This window comes from Strongylocentrotus purpuratus, unplaced genomic scaffold (genome assembly GCF_000002235.5).
Source record: "Strongylocentrotus purpuratus isolate Spur 01 unplaced genomic scaffold, Spur_5.0 spur5_scaffold_6, whole genome shotgun sequence".
NCBI classification, from domain to species: Eukaryota; Metazoa; Echinodermata; class Echinoidea; order Camarodonta; family Strongylocentrotidae; genus Strongylocentrotus; species Strongylocentrotus purpuratus.
In genome coordinates, this window is record NW_022145612.1 from 24589444 (window position 1) to 24608716 (window position 19273).

General features: G+C 37.2%; 1 protein-coding gene across 3 annotated transcripts; it reads right to left on the reverse strand.

Moving 5' to 3' along the window:
• On the reverse strand, positions 1-17382 carry LOC762549 (gamma-aminobutyric acid receptor subunit gamma-2). 3 transcript variants are annotated; one of them, XM_030973018.1, is made up of 10 exons: positions 16788-17382; positions 9126-9254; positions 8398-8598; positions 7809-7908; positions 6230-6387; positions 5035-5190; positions 4334-4528; positions 2387-2434; positions 1622-1780; positions 1-704 (listed from the first exon to the last, which is right to left on the reverse strand). In XM_030973018.1, exons 1-10 carry the CDS (start codon positions 17133-17135, stop codon positions 618-620), a joined length of 1581 nt encoding a protein of 526 aa, XP_030828878.1. In that variant the 5' UTR covers positions 17136-17382; the 3' UTR covers positions 1-617. The 3 variants fall into 3 exon arrangements, with proteins under 3 accessions (XP_030828878.1, XP_030828879.1, XP_030828877.1); XM_030973019.1 differs by having other exon boundaries at positions 1585-1780; XM_030973017.1 differs by having other exon boundaries at positions 1577-1780; positions 16788-17380.
• Between the last annotated feature and the right edge of the window lie 1891 nt (positions 17383-19273).

The following is a 19273-nucleotide window of genomic DNA, read 5'->3' on the forward strand; positions in this document are numbered from 1 at the left end:
GACTTCGGCAGTTATTATTCTAAGATGCTCAAAGTGGAACGTCTCCATGTGTAAAAGATCTGTGGATATTTGGGGTCATTTGTACCATGTGCTATCTATAAACTCCCTTATTATCTGGTAACTTAGAAGGCGATGTTTAGACGACGAATGTAGCAGTAGTTTATTAATTGGGAGTTTTCCATATTCCTGTATCTGGTTACTTAGGAGGCGATGTTTAACGGCGAATGTAGCAGTACTTAACTGGCGGTATTCCATATTCCTGTATCTGGTTACTTATAGGAGGCGACGTTTAGACGGCGAATGTAGCAGTAGTTTGTTGAATGTTGGTATTCCATATTCCTGTATCTGGTTACCACCAGGAGGCGGTGTTTAGGCGGCGAATGTAGCAGTAGTTTGTTGAATGTTGGTATTCCATATTCCTGTATCTGGTTACCACCAGGAGGCGGTGTTTAGGCGGCGAATGTAGCAGTAGTTTGTTGACTGGTGGTATTCCATATTCCTGTACCTGATTACTCATAGGAGGCGATGTTTAGCCGGCGAATGTAGCAGTAGTTTGTTGACTGATTGACTGGTTTTACTCCATATACCTGTATCTGGTTACTTATGGGAGGCGATGTTTAGACGGCGAATGTAGCAGTAGTTTGTTGACTGGTGGTACTACCAGAAGGATGGGAACTGGGCTCTGGTTTGAGGCTGGCGTCCGTCTGTTAGAAAAATAAAGACACAGGATAGGGCCAAGGAGAGAGACAAAATAGGAGTTAGGGGATGAATAAATAAACAAATCATGTCATAGAACAATTACAGATGCTGCATTAGAACATTCAAGTTTGCTTACAAGTGCCAGAATGAAGGAATATCTGGTCACAACACGATTGAAACGAAACGACCTATCTAATTAGATAACATACCATCATTGTAGCCGAACAAAACTTAGCTCTTGTGTGAAAGAGATGGAGCCATTTAATATCTAACCAAGACGAGTTATTCCCATGGTTGTGTAATGAAATGTGGGTAAATATCTATGTTATGCAAAGTCGAGATAATTTATTGAGTGCAGACAGTGGCGTAGCGAGACTCCGCCCATTCAGGGGGCTCTCACATTGAAAATGAAATGCGAATGAACAATGCTACTGATTACGGGGGGGGGGGGGGGTCATTCAAGGTCCTCGTCCTCTCTTTCTTTTTGTCCCTTTCCCTCTTTTCTAAAAAAATCAGACCGGTAGATCTGTAGTTTCGCATAGATAGTTTATGGCTTACATTATTACAATTGAGTTATTGAACTAATTATGCATGTACAGGGACAGGGGTGTCGCTAAACCAGAGTGTAAGGTTTTGTGACGACCCCCCCCCCCCCCGATAAATGTTATCGGGAAAATGTAGTCGGTGATTGATGAAAATTAAAGTATTATCATTATCTGCGATATTTTATATGACATGTATAGGGAATCCTTTTCATTTGCTTATTTTTTCCTAGATTAAGTTATAAAATCTATACCTTCTATTAGTGATTATAGTGAGCAATGTACATTATCATAGGATGATTTGAATGGAGGTGTGACCCTATATAGGAGCCTACCTTAATACCTTGCATCTCTACGTTGTTTTTGCCATTATTACCCACTTCCTTGCTTGTTCTCTTCCAGCTGAGGCCCTTGGCAGCGGCTCCGGCCTGGACCGCCTTCTCCGTCGGCGGAATGGTCCGCTCCTCTTTGCTCTTTCTACTGGCCTCACGGTTACTCTGGCGGGTCTGCCAATTCTGGTTTATCTGCTCGCATTTATCCTGTTTTTTGTCATTTTGTTACGACACATTTCAAATCAAATCAAGGAGAGTTATTTCAAATTGCAAATGGTTGACATGAGCAAACAATAATATTGTAATGATTATCAAATTGGTTATCATTTTTTAGAAGTGTTATTATTGGGCGCACCTAAAGCTTTTTAGTTTTCCATGCATTTTCACGGTTGCTCTTCTTTTCGTTCTTTTTGTAAATCTTTCTTGTTGTTTCTACGAAAAGTTGTATATTTGAATGGCATCTTGTTCAATGGATATAAGTGAAGAAAGGTTCCCTAAATAAATAATTCGTTTTAGTCCAACAACAAGCACAAACCTTGTGAACACGATGTTCAAAGATTTTCGATGGTGTTCTTTATGTCAAACTTCTACTGGTTATTTAACATTATACAATTTGCTTATGAAAACAGAGCAAACATTTTCTGCCCAGCTCCTCCATAATAATTCTAAACAAGAGGAACATATTACCGAAGAAAGAATATATACCTCGTATATAGCTAGAGGCGCGTGACTACTATGATAAATTCATCGCTAAAATACATTGAGGTTGGATTTTTTTTAAAACATTTTGGTACCCCCCAAAATAATAATTACCATGTACTCGGCAGTTATCTTCGTCATCCTGTTAGTTGTCTTACATTTCTGTGGAAATATACAATCAGAGAGAAACAATGATTACAATTATGATGACTGAATCTCATTGTACCAACGACTTCAAAATACAGAAGAGTGATTTCGTAAAGGTTTGCTACATTAACACTATCAATTGAGTGAGAGAGTAATGTCGATATTATTTACTTTGGAGAATTACGATTAAGAAAAGTAACTCTTCTTCTGAATCTAAAATAGATAAAATGGGAGTTTATATGAATTTGAATTGTTCATTTAAATTGATATGCGTTTACGGGAATCAATACACACGGAGGGGTAGGGCTTGTTCCCAATCCGATATTGAATTAAGTACATGTATCCTACCCTTGAAAATTGATTAATTAATTTATCCTGTCTTAATTTAATATTACATAATGTCTCCATGATCGTGTAACATGTGGTGAATTCACATTATATTTGATAAGTAATCGGGAAGAAAGGAGAAACAAAAATAGAGATCATTTCCTTTCATACTGTCAACTACACTGCACGTGGTCTTTACGTTCATTAGGTATTCGAATGTTATTACGTCATGGAGTAATATTCCCTCCAGGTATGATATTACCATGACCCCCATCCTGTCCGAACGTGAGATGATAATTGTCTTAATATTAAATATGTATATCTCCACACTTTTCTAGTACCTTCGTTGACAAATTTTCCAATCGGGAGATTTTCTTTACTTTTTTTAAATTACAGGATCTTTCAACTTTTCTCCTTTTTTTTTTTTATTTCTTCACATTTCATTTTGCTTTGTTTGTTTGATAGTTTTGAGTTGCATTGCCTGGCGGACAAATTATGTCTTTCTGTCGACGGCATTATCTGCCATTTTTAGCGACGCCCCCTTGAGTAAAGGGTAATTTGTTTGTTGGCATATAGAACACATGACTATATCGGTATACACATGCACTCCCACACAGCTATGGATATGATTCGATTTATAGAGCAGATTCGGGAGACGAGTCTTTTTAGTTTCACGATCTATCATCGGCTGCGAGATTACAGCATGACGAATTTCCCTTTTGAAGAAATTCCTTCTTAATTATCCCTTTCCCGCGTAAATTCCCGTACATCAGCTTAACTTCCTGTCTCTCCATCCCTCGCCCTTCACCATGCATGCAGACTGCAGGAGGATGGTTGTGCTAATGATAGCATGGCTTGCATGATATGATCATGGACCTACTGATCTCCTTCGCCATTCTTTGGATCTGGTTCTACACGTACAGGGTAGATTATAATTATAGAGCCCCTTATTTCTTATTCTCAATACCTTCATCTCTGTTTGCAGAGTTCGACAAGACTAGATAATTATATAGGTTAAGCATTATTCGATTATTTAATCTTTCTTCACCAACAAGATCAACCCTAATACTCTTTGCAGGATAAAATCCTTCCTAATACTTACGGTTTTTGAAATTTTGATCGAAAAACTGAAATGTAGGGTACTATTTATGAATCATAATTATCATTACACAATGGAGTATCGGTAAAAATAATTACATGCAACCAAGCATTTCCAAATATAATATATTAGTGTAGCTTGATAATTTCTCCATTAAAATTACTTAACATCTGTTCCAGTGAGGACATTCCATCTAAGCTTTAATCATATTTTCTGAGCAATTTTCCCACTTTAGAGCAATTTTTACTACTTTTTCGCAAAAAACTCCGCAACGTTCTCGATTTCATCCGCGCCATTTTTTCCTCATTACCGCTCTCTGCAGTGCCTTACGGCGAAATCCCAAATCTATATAATATTTGTTTAACAATCTTTAAATTCATCCTCCATTTAGACACCATCATCCGTATCATCACCCCCACCGACCACTGAAAACAGCGTCAGCATTACCATGACTACCATATTCTGTGCTTTCTCCTCATCGTCCTTACCCTGATAAGGCTTGAGATGATGAAGCCGATAGTGATGTTGAACACCATGCCGGCGAGGACGATGATGGAGATGAAGTCGAACCATTTAGCCCAGTCTTTCTCCTTATCGGGGTCGTTGATCTCGACGACGGCCGATAGAGCATTCTGACCGACCACCAGGCATTGGAAGATGAGACACGATAGCACGTACTTGTCCTGTGGTTATGACGAATACAAAATTTTTTTAAAATGTGAGTAGCCCCGTGTGCCCATCGAATGACGAAAGGGGGGGGGGGAGAAGTTGTGAAAAGGGAAGAAATGGCGAGGGAAGGGTAGCATGAAAGAAATGGCATGAAACATTCAACACCCTTCCTCAAATGTTTAGCCTTGTTACTTTGAATTTCTATCTATCGCGTACCTGCGTAAGTACGACGCCCCAAAACGATACGAGTGCCCCCGGAGCTAATATTTAAAATGAACGCGACATGAATGGTGCAAGACGGTCATATTATTTTTTAACAGAAGAGTTTCGTGTACAAAAAAATTAAACAGATGAAACTGGCGGCCAACTATGGTAACCAAAACTTATATTGTAATCAAAGTCGAGCTAGGTTGTGGATCGCGCTTTTCAATTGTGAATATTTTTTTAGAAAAAATCCAGTATTCCTGCTTGAAAATGGCCAAGATCATTTAACTAAATAAAAGTCAAGAATGCTACTCACCAGCATGGTTAGATAAGATATGAGTGGTAGAGATTGACTGACGACATACTTGAAGGCTACAGCCGTCAGAAGGAGAGTCACCGTCACACTGAGTCTGTCGGCCGGAGCACCTCGTTCTACTACGAACGACGTGAAAGTTAAGATGACGATCAGAAGCTAGAATTAATTTAAAAAGGCAGAGAACCAATGATAATAGAAATGATAATAACAAATTTAAAAAGGCTGAATGTGTACAACAAGTCTAGATTACAACCATTGATTAAAATATAAAAGTTGTTTAAATTTTTTTTTTTAGGGGGAGAGGGTCATCTTTCAAATTTGTTGGCACCCCCTCCCTTGATGAGACACAACAGTTAATTGACTCCCTCTTTTTTGTGGAGGGGAAGGGGGGTAGGGCGGGCGGGCGGTGTATCATCATTATTAAAATGCCGGCTAATAATGTCCCATCGAATATTTCCCTTTCCGTTGACGACACTGAATTTTCGATTCCGCCCAGCCCTACCCACTCGCCCTCTTTTCCAAATCGAGAAAAGTTAGAATCTCGAGACTCTCCAAAATTCCTTTCATCGGCATCTGATGGAAATTATTGCTTGCCGAAAGGAAATTTGAGTGGGAGGGAGAGATTCATTGACCCTCAAACCCCTAAACCCTCTTGTAACAACCAAGTTTTTATACTCAAGTTACAACAACGAGACCAACACCAGACCGACAACTGATCGAATAAAGAATGGCATTACCCTGAATAGGCATGAATCGGTCGGTTTGACGGTGACATTTTACGATAATTATGTATGCCTATAGTTCATTTCGATTGATTTTTTTTCATTTTTAATCCCACGTTTAGATATAAAATATTTTGAATGTATTTTGTGTTCTAGTACCACTGAAATGAATTGGAAGTCATCAATGGCAACTTCTTCATTGTGGGATACCTCAGTCACACCAGCTAAACCATCCACATCGACCGATCCTTGGCCATTGGGGGATATAATGTTCTTTTCCTCTCTCTGTTGTCGGTGTCGTGTCTGTTTAACTGATTTGACCGTGGTATAATACCCTTGTCACACCGCCAAACCGACGCCACATCGACCGATTCTTGGCTATTTGAGGAATGGCACTTTTGTGTTTGGTCTGTCGTCAGTCTCATTAGTGTGGCTGGGCTTGGGGTATACACGAGAAGACTGGCACTGCTTACCATAATGAGGGCGATATTCCAGATATAGAAGCCAGGTCTTCGCTGCACATGCGTGGTGATGTGATAGATGGGATAAGATCTATGTGCTCCCGTCAAAGCTTTATCCTCTTCAATAGGTTGAGCTAATACGTGTTTCCATAGCTTCCACTGGTGACCAGCTGAAATCAATTTGAAAATATGACGATTATAAAACATGAAAATGACTTGTATGACTAATAGTATTATAGTAAACTAGATAAAACATCGAGGGCAATATTCACCAAAAATGACAAACAAATTAAAGATATGTTAAATCCGGATTACTTAATCATCTCAGAGCGTTTGCCGAAATGAAAAATACATAAATGGAGAGGGTGATTTTATTGGACCCTTTCTCTCTTCTTTGCCAATCGCATTTACATTAGATCCATGCAGACTTTAATCAGGAGGTTTATAGTCAATCAATATTGAATATTACGTTCAAATATAACAATTTTAATTAAATTAGTGCACAATACTCCAATACTTATTTTCATCGCAAAGTTCCCACCCATTTAGGAATGCATATCTCGTCGTAGCCTATCGTCGCAAACATCTCTTTCTTTTGTTGACAAAGTTTTAGTAGCTATTCCACCTCAACATCTATCAATGTTACTGAACTGTTCTGACTGATTTATTGATCTGTTTTCACCTGGCAATTTTTGTCTATTTTTTTTATTATCGGAAAACAATAATTTCCATTTATATTTATTCTATAAAAAGCTTCTTTTGTGTTGGGATATTCAGATTTTTGAAATGATCGCATAGGGAGGGTGGAGGGGGGGGGGGGGCTGAGCTTTGACAGAGTCTATGTTCCATTTTTTTTTCAAAAACAAGTTTTCATAAACTGTCTAGTCGACATGAAAGATGACGTACAACATAGTAATGACCTTCAAACATGTTACTCTCCCAGGCACTGTCCATACACACAAATCACATCTAAGAATACTTAAGGATTGACGTCACTATTCAAGATGGACGACGCAACAGGATATATCACTTTCAACATACCCTTCGATCTTTTCCTCTACAGACCTCAAGCTCAATTACAAAATTCAGGGGCGATGGGTTCGCGAGACAAACTCTTTAACTCATCTAGTCCCAAAGCATTAAAATCAGTGCTAAGTTTGGTGCCAGGAATCCACTCCAGCAAGTAATGACTTAAACAAATGTCGACCTCTAGACAAGAAAAGTGGATGACTTAATACACTCCAAAAAGAAAAACAAATATCAGAATGTTCTGTATGCCAAACAGAACTTTTTTCAGGAACTATATTGTCGAATACAGACAATGTTCAACAGCTGTATTTTGGAAATGATAATGTTTTTAAAGGGAGCGTGTTTAATATTTCTTTAATCATACATGGAAAATACACCTTCTGGACTGTATAGCACTGTCGATGGAGGTTGGACTTTGTGAGGGCTAGTGCCATGAGGACTAGCAGAGACGTATGATGACACACTTTAATGCAATGAGCCATCATCATCATCGTCGTCGTCGTCGTCATCATGATCCTCATCATCATCCTTCTGCATTATCAAAGTAATATGAAGTTCTTACCTGTGAAGGTGTCGAGTCTGATACTGTCCTTGATGTTCATATCCTTCACAAACTCAACATCTTCAACGGGCCAGTCAGACATCAACTTAATCGTCAAATCCTGATCGAAAAAACAAAATCAAAGGACATCGAGAAAAAATAAGTGAAGTTAGATAAACATGAATTTAAATATTAGATCAATAGCTTTAGATAGGTATAGTATTGCCTTGTACAATTTGTAGATAAACAGGTGGATATATATTTTTGGAACACCGACGTTTAGGACATCGATTTTCTTATCAACATGCAAGATAGGTTTTAAGAAGATTTACTGTCAGAAAATGTCCAACAGTTGTCACAATGATAGGAAATCTCGAAAGAAAATGGTGCTGAAATCTTCAGGGTTTCATTTGGAAAAACAAGACATTTAAGCTCATTTTGCAGACACTTAATTCATAAGCTAAAATAAAGGAATGACAATATTGAAGGTCAGAAGAGGATCGAGAAGTGATGCACGAAAATAGTTAGCAAAAGGAGGAGACAGAGGAATATATGGAAAGAATAAACGTAAACCGCAAGGAAAAAAAAATTATATTTATGATTGTCTAACCTGGCAGTCGAAAGGGAAATCCTTGAGCTGCATGCTGCACTTGAATGTCCCCTTCATCCTGATAGAGAGACGAACATCCGGGATACCATCGGGGTCATCATCGTCATTTGGCATGATGTAATGGTTGGTTTGCATCTTATCGATGTTCACTGCATTGAAGAAGTAGATTCGAGGATCCCAGTGCTCGTCCCAGTTCACATCCTGAATATGGAGGTTAATAAAGGAGATGAACATGATGAGAAGGAAGATGATGTCGATGACGATTAGGATAGAGGAAGTTGTTAATATTATAATTTTAGTTTTTTGGAAAGCGAATTTTGCGACGGTGACGACATTCCGCTGAAAATTGTGTGGATTTAGTCGGGGGGATGCGATAACGTATTTTCGACAAGATGTGCTATCGTACTATATTTTAGGCAATAGAACGGGTAGGCTAAAATAGTTATTCATTGACGTATTTATTTATTTATTTATTGATTGATTAGTCAGTAATAATAATATTCATTCTATTATCTACATTACGCCCGTGAATATCAAGAGGTTGCAAATAATAACCATCGCGAAAACTTCTAGAGTTGGAGCAAGCAACACTTGGGAGTTTTTGTGTGTGTCAGGTCTTTTATATCGACTAAAGTAAGTTTTGGAAACCGACACTTCACATTATGATACTTCTATGAAATATTTGCATATGTTCATATTGAAATTGAGAGTAACCATGATAAACTCACCTCTCTCTTCATGCCTTTGACCTTTGGTTCCTTCCACGTGACACTCAGATAGATCTCTGCAGTGAACAGCTGGGCCACTGTGTCAATGTCACCTACAGTGATGATGTTACATCGAATCCTTGCAAACACCTAAACAGAACAAATAAACTATGGTATAATCTTTAAGTAAATGATTTCTAAGGGGGCTAGTGCATTGAATTGAGTTCGAACCCGGGACCTTCCAGTTGCGACACCACTGTTCTACATGTACCACTGAGCCATAACTTCATAATGCATATTGTATTCTCACTTCGGTATTATAATGTAGACAAAGTATCAGGATTGTAATTATATATCATCGCGATAACATAATTATGTTGATTTTAAAAATAATTACTTCACCACCTGAAGTACTTATGCTCAACTATTCTTTGTGTATACTTTTCCTTCACACAGACCGCCTGTTTCCCTTTTGTTGAGTACCTAATTATGTTTTACACCTACCTATATATATTTAATTTATTCCTGGAGACCAGCCCTTGATAGGTCAATGGCCTCTGTTGGCTTCACCCCAGTCTCAAGTATTACTTCTAGGTGCTCTAAATTCTTTGAATATTGTTATGCTATTTCCTTGTTTTGTTTTGTTGTGTTAATCAGATATTGTATGTATATTGTTATATGTTTTTTTTATGAGAAGTGGACATAAATGAAATGAAATGAAATGAAAAATACTCACTGGTGTTCCTTATCATGTTAAATGTTTACCTATGTCCATCAATGCCCTTGAGCTGGCCTGAATAGATATCTTTCATTGAATGAAATAGTATTTAAACTATTTATATCAAATAAACTAGGAAATATAAACCCAAGTTCATTGCAAACCAATCATCATGATTATACTTATGACAGATGACATTTTGTGAGACGGTTTTCTGCATCCGACAGTCTTTATCTCCGAGTAAATCCTGATCATTTCAATATTTATGTCGCTTCTTCTAATTTTGTCGCGCGGCTGCTTGGGCCAGATAGCACTTCCAGTCTGACGTACTTCTGGATATTCTTGGCATTCAGACTTTATTTCCAGTTTTGTTGAGTGTATTATAACGAAGGTGTCGTCTAGTGATCCATTCATATTTTGGTGAGAGCACAATATTGTTTATGTTTTTGATCATGTTTTCATTTTCATACAATGAGTTTCCATCAAGTACTGTGAAATGTTAACGTTTGTGAGGTTGGCCTTTCAATATAGCTTTTTGACTCCGAAATATAGGCCTACAGAAATTGCCTTTTAGATTGGAAATCAAAGAAGTATAATTGCAAGGTTTTAAAATGTGAAATTACAACATAAGAATATAGATTCGCCAGAAATGAACTCCACAACCCCTGAAATCTTCTTGCAGACAATTTTTCTATAAAATGTATAATCAAATCAGTTTTCCGTATTGCTGAAGCCAAAAAGTGAATTTCAAATGTTGTCGAAAAATCACCACAGTGAGCCAAATTCATGAATCACGATAAGTCATTTCCAAACTATATTGATAGTTTCATGATTCCTGGGAAAATCCAAACCCTGCAGTTGTGCAGTTTGCTTCAGGATTATTCTTTTCGACTCGGTGCAACCACAACCTCCTAATTCCATCATCTCTGTGGCTCATGTCAAATCACACTATCCCCTGCAGATAGAGCTTCTTTTCGCAGGTGCTGAAAAGGGGTTTATTTAACCAGTCCCGAAGTTGTTAGTTATTAATTCAGTCGAAGGAAGTAGCAAGTAGCAAGTACCAGCTCACAACTTTGCATTAGGTCTTGACCTCTCCAAACTGCACTATATATCGTATAGTCATTGGAAGAAAATCATTGACCTTGCATGAACGTTGGACATAATTATTGACCTACTTAAGGTTGAGCTATGAAATATTTATTGCTCATTCTTTCGAAATTCAGAAATTCATGCTAGGTCTATAATAGAGCATCAAATAGAAGGAAAAAATATTCATGTTTCTTTAAATTCTGAAATCGCCATCAATTAGACATTGATCAATCAATTACATATCCCTTTTCATCCTTGAATCTTAAGTGAGTTACCGTTATGGGAACACTGATTATTTCATACGTTAAAATGCTAAAACTTATATTGATATGAATACTACTAAACTGATGTCAATCCATCTTGTTTTGTTTCGTGATTTGCCTTGATAGTCGCCCCCACCTGAAGGATATAAAATCGAGGCACATGCCTGAGTTGGGGGCACACGCAGTCACGTACAATATATAAACGCTTAGTAATTTATGACAGGTATAAATGAAAACATGCTATAGCACTATAACTTTATAGCACGTCACCTTCATTCATCAATTTTGATTTTTAAATCATACCTTAAATGGTTGATATACTCCATAGCAAGGGAAATTGAGAATATGGCAATGCGCCATGATAATTATTTTCATAATTTTGAACAAGGAAATAGATCTATCATAACTTCTAAACAGCCAAATTGATTATTATGGTACTAATATATCGTTTATGATAACCATCAGCATACTTTCTCGATGGCACTATTTTAGTGATACTTATCTCAAAGATCTAATTTTGGTACCCTCTTTCTTGTTTTACTTGTCTACCATGGCCATGCTTATGATAAAAGTTGGAAATTCTCCAAGTCGTTGATTCACATAGGCCTAAACATAAAAACCGCAAATGTGTTTGCTTATTTTAGTTGTATATTCTTTGTAAAGCGCTCAGTGACCTTTGTATTAAGTTCTTCACAAATATGATTGATTTGGTCTATATACCAAGGTTAGGTTTATAAGTCTTGATAATATTTTTCCTGTGGGCCCATCAATAATTATAATCCCAACAATGCCAGGTACTCATTTAATACACATGGATCAAGAGGGGCAATGTGGGCAAAAAACCTTATTCAAGGATATATAAGAAGAGATCGAACCCAGAACTTGTCATAATGAGTGTCAAGAGCCTTTACCAATATACCACAGTAAGTTCTCCGGCATATTATAACAATTATCAGTACTGTTTCTACTGCATGCACTTTCTTTAACTATAGTGAAAAGCCTCATCTAATAGAGATCATACAAATATCAACAAAATGAAGTTTGCACATTCTATTTTATTTTAAATTTTGAATGATAAAGCATGTAGGTCAGTCCTTTTCGATAACAAACGCTTAAAGGTGATCCTTAAAAAAAAAGATGATATCTTGATGAATAACTAACTGTGTCTTAAAGCTAACTCGTCCCGGAAAGCTTGCACAATATAAAACACTGAAAGCAAACGCAATCATCCAAATAATACCCTCTAATATAATAATGAGAGCATTGATACAAGTCGATCTCAAACGCTTAGAAGCAAATCCGAAGTTCTTCACAAACTTGTTGGAACAAAATGTAAAGACGAGGATGAATCATTGTATCTATGGATTAACATACAGATCAGTGTGCGTGTTGACATGATTCGCTAGGTCTGGCAGGCTTTTCCAAAACTGAGTGAGGATTGAGAGAGAGAGAGTGGGAGACAGAGAGAGCGAGAGAGGCTAAGATAGGATGTAAGAGACAGAGATCATGCTGTTTTGATGAAATATCGAAAATGTAGAATGTTCTTGCACCGGAATTAATTCATCAAAGAACTGGTATTAGAGCCATAACCAAGCACGTGAATCACCCGTAGTATTGGTGCACGCCTTAAGAGGGATCATCAACAGAGCCCACGACTCTGGACCCGTATTCCCAGTATATCTTCAGAATTAAGCATTTTAAAAGATGAAATGGCTTGAAATATAGGTTGTGAGAAACTCTACAGATGGGTTCACGATCTAAAAGTTTTGATAAATATTCAGCGTCAGAATTACTTTAGGTCAGTTCACTCTGTTTTCAAAAGCCTTTCTAGAGCTTTGCCAAAAATACATGACTACATGTATACGCATTTTACATCTAGCCATTATTTTCAAGCACCTGACTTTGTTATTATAGATATTTCAAAATCGTGATATTCGCATTATACTTATTTGGATGAGTTAGTTGTCCTTGGGTATGTTTAGCACTAATCAAACTTTTAACTTACTGATTTGGTAAATTCGGTAAAAGTTAGGCAAAGCAAAACCGTATTATTCTAACCTTTCATACACGTCGGTTTATATCAGCTTGTGTTTTTACCTCATTTGAAAAACCAATTTAGATATTGTTTTCGTCAAATTTTGGATAAAACAACAACAGCAACATCTATACAAAAAAGGGTTTGCACATTGGTAACGTTTCCTCGATGGTATCTGTTCCTGACCTTTGAAAACAACTGTATAAAGGAGAAAAACAATAGATCAAAGATTGCCAACTCTGAACTATTTACAGACACTGCGTCCTTGTTACTGTCTGTCAAGTTACCTTTCATAACTCTCACCTTTAACAGGGTCTCTCGTCTTATTTAATATTTAACAAAGGAGAGTAGCTCAGTTTTATGTCAAATGATAATTCAATTATATATCCTATTAAAAGAATATCCCCTTTCTGTGTGATGTTATAAGGTGAGCCGAATTGAGGTGCTGATGCCTGCAAGGGGTCCCTGGTGGGTCTCTGGTGGGTGTGTCAAGGGGTCTCGTTTCACTTATCTCGGGCACTCATTGCTTTCCTGTAACTCGACAACCCACTGAATTGGTGTCAAGTCACCGATATTAGGAGCGATGTTTGTGAATGAGCTCCATATAGTAACTTAAAAATAGGTTAATCTGACACCTATTATTTTGATAATAGTATTGAGGTGTAATTTTCTTAATCGCGCGGGTGTTTAAGGTGCAGTTAAAACATTTATCGTTTATTGGAATACAAGAAGACGGGTGGAGTGTGTGCATGAGTGTGTAGGCGTGCGTGCGTATGTGTGTGTGTGAGAGAGAGACAAACAGGGGGAAAGGCGGAAAGAGAACTTTAAAGAGAGTTCAAGATCAAGAGAGAGAGAGAGAGAGAGAGATAGGGATCAATCGACAATGCAACACAGATAAGTCAACAACAACAAAACTAAACGGAGGGGAAAAGTGACATTATGGACAATAGCTAAAAACTCAATGGTCATAAAGTATAATAAATGACGACACCTGTAGCCATGATCATAATAAGATGGTGGAAATTGACATCACTATAATATATTCATTTTTGTTTACACCCAAAAAGAATTATAGTGAATGTTTAAAGAAAGGATGATAAGTGGAGAATTTGCATTGAGAATGCAGCTGTCCTGCTCTATGATATACTTCGTCCTTTTTGCGGTTTATTGCTGTGGTTCCAGCAACCAGGGTAAACAGGAACACACCATAATACAAACCATCCGCCCTATCTCTATACACCTACCCAAAGGATATAAGGGGGGCAAATCTTTACCCATCGCCTAACCACAATATCCTAGTGCGCTCTTCAAAATGCCACCTAATTATCAATGTACAAGGCGATTAAAAAGCAATGTATCCCTTGATCACGACGTGTTGTGGGGGCGTTCTAGGAAAAACCTTTATATAAATAGAAATATGCAAAAAACGGACAACGAGTTTAATTTCGGGTTAAATTTTATTTAAATTCATATAACAAGCACGTTACTTTTTGATTGGTGCAATAATACTTCAACAAGATCTGGATTAAATGTTAAAAGAAGTAGGACATGTGGGAAGACTTCAAGATGGTTAACAAAACATTTAAAGTTCGTGACTTTTAAGGAATACTGTAACAGCAAAACGGATATTGTCATGATTTCAATTTGAAACATTGATCTATTCTGTACCTACAGTTACTCAGACATTTAATTTTAAGCTTTAATAGTTTGTCTTTGATGGATTTGAATATTGTCTGGGAAATGAAATTCACTTAAATTGTATCTTATAATGTGAAAGAGGATGTCATTTAAGACACACTCCTGCAAAGATTTTCCTCCAAAAAATGTGTCTGAAGACAAATATTAATAAAAGAATACATAATTTGGGTTTCCTTGTGTACGCAAGAAGCCTAAATTTTGTACTCTTTCATCAATATTCGACTTCACAAACATTTTTTTTTTAAATCCTTGCAAAAAATTGTCTTAGATTACATCCTCTTTTACATTATGATACAATTAAAGTGAAATTTCGCCATCAAAAGTTATGTTTGAGGCTCCCAACACTTTAGAGGGGCTTTAAGCTTCCGTACTTTCTTACAGACTATATTAAGGACCGCCTCCTAAGGCTAATAAGTTCCTTAGAATGCATTTGACTCTGCACGGGAATCCTCTTCTTAATCTGTTCGGACAACGAGGGCGAAAACAGCGTTCTCATCGTTCTGCCCAGGATTGTCTGGTCCTAATTAATACTCCTGTGGTTTCGTTAATCAGACCAAGAACCAGCTGGGTATCCCATAAGACCGAATGACCCTACCTATCGGGCCAAGTCAAAGAACATTCCACGCAGCTGATGTATTCAGTATTCATTAGGCACGAAATTGACCTCTTCCATCATTTAAGAATGTAGTTATTATGATTATTATTCTTATGATATGTTATTACTGTCCAGTATATTACTGTATATGAATTACATGTAAGCCTATTAGCTGGTATACAAGCTATTTGTCTGTAAAGGTGTGGATGACGGTGTCGGTAAAATTTCTTTATAATGTTTTGAAACAAGTTTGATTGCATTTTTCATATTCATCCACATCATCCGTCAAAATTATTTGTCAAAAGCTATTCATTTTTCTATTCATTGTCGATCCGTAATGCGTAAAAAACATTTTGCTATGGTTAATGCAGCAGTAGAAATAGCAGGAGATGCAGATAGGCAAATTGAAGACATTGTGATAGCTTTCCTATATGAGTTTTTAGAGTTCTGCCCCGTTTTTACCCTAAAAGTTAAAAAAAAAATCCCAGCCTTAATTACAGGCGCCGCTTTCTCTCCCCCACAAGGATATGCCGTCTTCCCGCGCTTCCATCTTTTGGCGGGAAAACTTTGCACTGGGTGATAGATCCCAAAGTTCGACATCCTCTCCCAAGTTTGGGCGAGAAGCTCAAGATTTAGGCAGTGGGTTTAGGCGGAGGACGTGAGTCAAGAGTGATAATATCAGTTGAGGAAAGTTGTCGCCCTGCTTGAAAGGTACCCGTTTTAGAGATGTTTGAGGATCGAGGGTTTTACCCACTCCCAGGGATCGGAGAAGGATGTGGCGTAGAGATTGTAAGGTGTAGCTGTCTCCTCCTAACTTTTCACAACAACTCTCAACGCGATTTGATATGATATGGAATATATTAGATTATTGCTTATCTCGTTTTCAAAACCCGATTTCGATAATCTCTTTAATAAGCTCAATTGAACGAAATTGTAAATAAAAATACATCATATTCCATTAACTGTGATGCTAAAAAAAGAAATATATCTACCTACTTTTTTTTAACCTTCGAGTACTCATAGTTCTTAATTTATCTTCTTTTTTCCCTTTTCCCTTTCTCATTTATTCTTTATTTTTCCTCCCCCTTCTTCTTTTTCTCATCCTCCTTCATCTTCATCTTCTTTATCTTATTCATCTCCTCTTCTTCTTTTAGACTCTAAATTGTTACTATATCCCGACAACAAATATCATGGAATCATAAAAAAGCGTCTTTTTGGAGGGAGTAAAATATAGTGATATATATAATCATGGTATTAAGATAAAGTAGTCTTTTTTATACGATACCTTTTGTTTGTCTTCTCTTGGTGCGTAATACTCCTCCGAGTCCCCTGGTCGTCCATTCACCTCAATCTGCTTGAGGGTCATCTGGATCTTATCCATGCTCTGCAGCATGGTGTCCAACTTCTCTGCACTTTGATCACCCGACATCTTAAATTTCTTCCACACCCTAAAGAGCTCCTGGCAAGCTAGACCACTATCACCGGTCGATTTGAGGGCAGAAGTAGAGAGCATGCGAGGCGGTAGACGAAGCCGTGTACGACCGCCGATGTTGGTGCGAAGAACGAAAGGCTGAGGTAGGCTGTTGCGTCTCGAATCGTTCTGCCTGCGAGGGGAGACAGAGTACAAGTCCATGAACGCGGAAACACACACCCTCTGGCAATGACAACCTAGGCGAGCCTTACATAACGAGAAAGAAAGAAAGCAGATATCCTTGGAAATTCGCCTCTTCCCCTTCCTCTTTTCCTAAGCCCTAATAATTTACGAAAAGACAGTCTCGCGACGGGGTTCGAGCGTGTTGCCAAACTTGAGTTGTGCCAACGCTCAACATTTGCTAACATCGCTTACCCTGCCGTTGTTGTGTAGAGGGAGGAGTTTGCGTCATGTCTCTCCCTCTCTGCGAAACGGTTGACGGAGATCAGTTAATTGGCAGAATCCGGCTGAGAGGTAAGGGTAATGGGAAGGGGGTTCGGAAGAGGGAAGGGGACGTGATGTCATAGGACTAGATTGCGAGGTACGTGTTGTTTGGATGCATAGAACATAGTGAGGCGAACTTGTCATTTGATTAAAATAGATTACCTGCAAATAAACAGATGTATGTCCATTGTTCTCACACCTCAACTTGATATTTTTGTGTTCATTTCGAGGACTAATTTGGCATCTTTAAAAGGTCAGTAGTGGCCCAATACTAAGATATTAAAAAAAATTCCATATTGGCAGAAACACAATTGTGCTAATTTTAGGTCACTCATCGAATTGAGATTCAATTTTAGATTGGAACATCTTATTTTGTTCCGAATAATCCAAGACACTTTGATGATATCTTACTGACCTATTTCATCGATATCGTATCTAATTTTCTGTGTGTGATATATTTCTAAATCGGATTCACGAAATCAAATTGCGAAATTTATTGATAAAACGTTTGATTGAACATTTTACGAGAGTGCCAACAGAAGAGGTATATATTACATGTAGTTCCCAACTCATTGATTGCTTTGAAGATCCAGGTACACTGCTACCCGAGTGAATGTCCATATAAGGTCACTTGCACACTCCAAGAATACCCTATTTCCAAGACGAAATGGGACATCCAGAAACTTTCGTTGTGGCTCAACCATGTTTGATAATGTAAAAGGTCAAATCATTACGTCTTCCTCCCCCTTGAAAAAAATACTGATTAAAAAGAAAAGCGTCCTTGATACATTTTCACTATAATGTATGAAATATTTCATATTTCAACCAAAATATTGGTGAATGATGTGAAAATGCACCTGGAAAATTGTTATTCTTTAAAAATTTATTGTAAAAAGAACTGCGGTGTCACTTTCTTCATCTTCTTTGGTATCTAAAAATCTAATATTAATGATAAATGTCATGTCATTTGTTTATGTTCTATAAATGAATTCTACAATTAGAAAGATGACGACACTTACACCAAAGTTAGGAAATTGTAAGAAATCGCTATTTCATTTACATTCTTCTTTTTATTTCATGTAAGATTAAAAGTATACTTACACGATGGAAACTACTTTCGAAAAGTCAATCTATAAAGCAATTTCATTTGGATTGTGGCTGTTGTGCGCCACCTATTGAGATTTGCGAACGTGGCAAGGACGTATTACGTAATCCCAACTTGATTTCTATTGGATATAAAATGGGGGATATTGAAATTGACCCTGAATTTAATTGTCGAAAATAGTCGCCACCGCATTATTTCATACTTGTACCCATCGTCCTTGAGATGTGTGATTTATTTAAGTTATATAGAAAAATTGATAAAACATATAGGTCTGATCCCCCTCTCCTCCCCCCCCCCCAAAAAAAAAAAAAAAAAAAAAAAAAATCTGACGACCGGGAAGAAATAATAGTCGACCGTAAAATTGTATTGTAAAAAATAGTAGATTATCTTTTGAGTGATTTAGGAACCAGTTGGTTTAATTTATTATTACCTTGAACGAATAAATTTGTTTTATTATTTGATAAATGGAGAGATGTACAATATTGAATTGAAACATGTCATAACAATATTTAGTATGTTATGTAGTATGTACCATTTGTATTACTGTGTACTGCTTATTGCCAGCACATCAAGTATTGTATACTAATGATAATTTGTCAATCTGCTTTGAGAATTATGAATAAATTTAATTTGAAGAAAAAAAGAAGAATTATAAAGTGGTGCTATTGATTCATCATTCATTAAACACTGTTGAAGGTGTGGTAAGACTTGACCTTCACGTTCTTCGCGTTGAAGTTGTTTCTATTTGTGG